The sequence below is a fragment of the Procambarus clarkii genome, chromosome 1, assembly GCF_040958095.1.
Source record: "Procambarus clarkii isolate CNS0578487 chromosome 1, FALCON_Pclarkii_2.0, whole genome shotgun sequence".
Lineage (NCBI taxonomy): Eukaryota > Metazoa > Arthropoda > Malacostraca > Decapoda > Cambaridae > Procambarus > Procambarus clarkii.
In genome coordinates this window covers 23,146,454-23,147,821 of record NC_091150.1, presented here as the reverse complement: position 1 = coordinate 23,147,821, position 1,368 = coordinate 23,146,454, and the positions used below count along the sequence as shown (strand labels likewise).

Here is a 1,368-nt window from a genome sequence, read left to right as displayed (position 1 = left end):
TTGAGGAAAGAGATAAAAGGGACCAATCACTTGCATGTAATGACTGATAATTGTTCACGGTATTGCGAACTAGTTCCTATCCCGAACAAAACAGCAGATAATTGTCTTGAAATACTGTTCCAACCACATGCCATTAACACATATTAATAATTTTGTTAGGCACCAGCTTGCATTGTATTGTTCATACCTGGGGCCAGATTCATGAAAGCACTTACGCAAGCACTTACGAACGTGTACATCTTTCCTCAATCTTTGACGGCTTTGGTTACATTTATTAAACAGTTTACAAGCATGAAAACTTGCCAATCAACTGTTGTTATTGTTATAAACAGCCTCCTGGTGCTTCGCAGCTCATTAACTGTTTAATAATTGTAAACAAAGCCGCCAAAGGTTGAGAAAAGATGGACAGGTTCGTAAGTGCTTGCGTAAGTGCTTTCGTGAATCTGGTCCCTGATACCTAGACAGGTATGTGTTCCTCATGCTCTTGTTAAGTTCAAACATTGTCATCACGATTTTTTAACCTATGTTCTAATTTTTGTTGTGTTCGCCAGTGTTAGTATTCCGCACACCTGAACTTCCTTTAATATTTATTATACAATTCCTCATGTGAGCCATTACTGAATGCCACCGAGGTCCTTTTTAATATCATTGTAACTATCTAGCTAGCCAGAGCTTGTCGACAAGTGACGTCGACTTGGTAGCGTGTCCGAGCGGTGTTAGTATTCAAATTAAACGACGGTTGGGGGATAGCCAATCACAATCAAGTAAGCCTCTGACGTCATTTTCTACAGGGAGCTGGTACTAGCCATTCCGGTGACCGGTCAGTATCTCACAGACCTCAGAGTAGGCAGGACCTTGGCAAGAACCACATATATCCAAGGAGGTAGCCAATACAAGGGGTCAATACCACGTACCATGGGGTCCAGAGATGCGGAGAGCCCCGGGGTCGGAGTGCGGCCAGATGGGGGTCAGATTGGGGTCAGCCACAGTGGAGGGGGGCGTGTCGTGGGGGGAGCCGCCCCCACACAAGAACTGCCGGACCTGCCTCCTTTGGGACTGGAGGACGTGGTAGTAGGTAGGGTTCTCCAGCCGCGTCTGAACCTGTAAAAGAACAAAGGGGGGTCACTCTTAGCACCGGAAGGGCAACTGACCCCACTGTGGGGTCTTTATATATTAGCTGACCCCAACTCTGGGGTCACCATAAACACTGCTGATTGTACTCACGACAATAATGGTTGTACTCACTACAATAATGATTGTACTCACGACAATAATGGTTGTACTCACGACAATAACGATTGTACTCACGACAACAGTGATTGTACTCACTACAATAACGATTGTACTCACGACAATAACGATTGTACT

The 1,368-nt window shown here is 45.0% G+C and overlaps 1 protein-coding gene across 1 annotated transcript in view; it reads right to left on the bottom strand.

Annotated features, from left to right (window-relative positions):
• Positions 1–455: 455 nt before the first annotated feature.
• The window catches only part of LOC123751648 (transcription factor SPT20 homolog), a 71,317-nt gene continuing 70,404 nt past the window's right edge, over positions 456–1,368 (bottom strand). Inside the window, exon 3 of the mRNA XM_069322230.1 lies at positions 456–1,101. Within this exon, the coding sequence (XP_069178331.1) occupies positions 901–1,101 (201 nt within the window). The 3' untranslated portion in view covers positions 456–900. The remainder of the gene's footprint in view (positions 1,102–1,368) is intronic.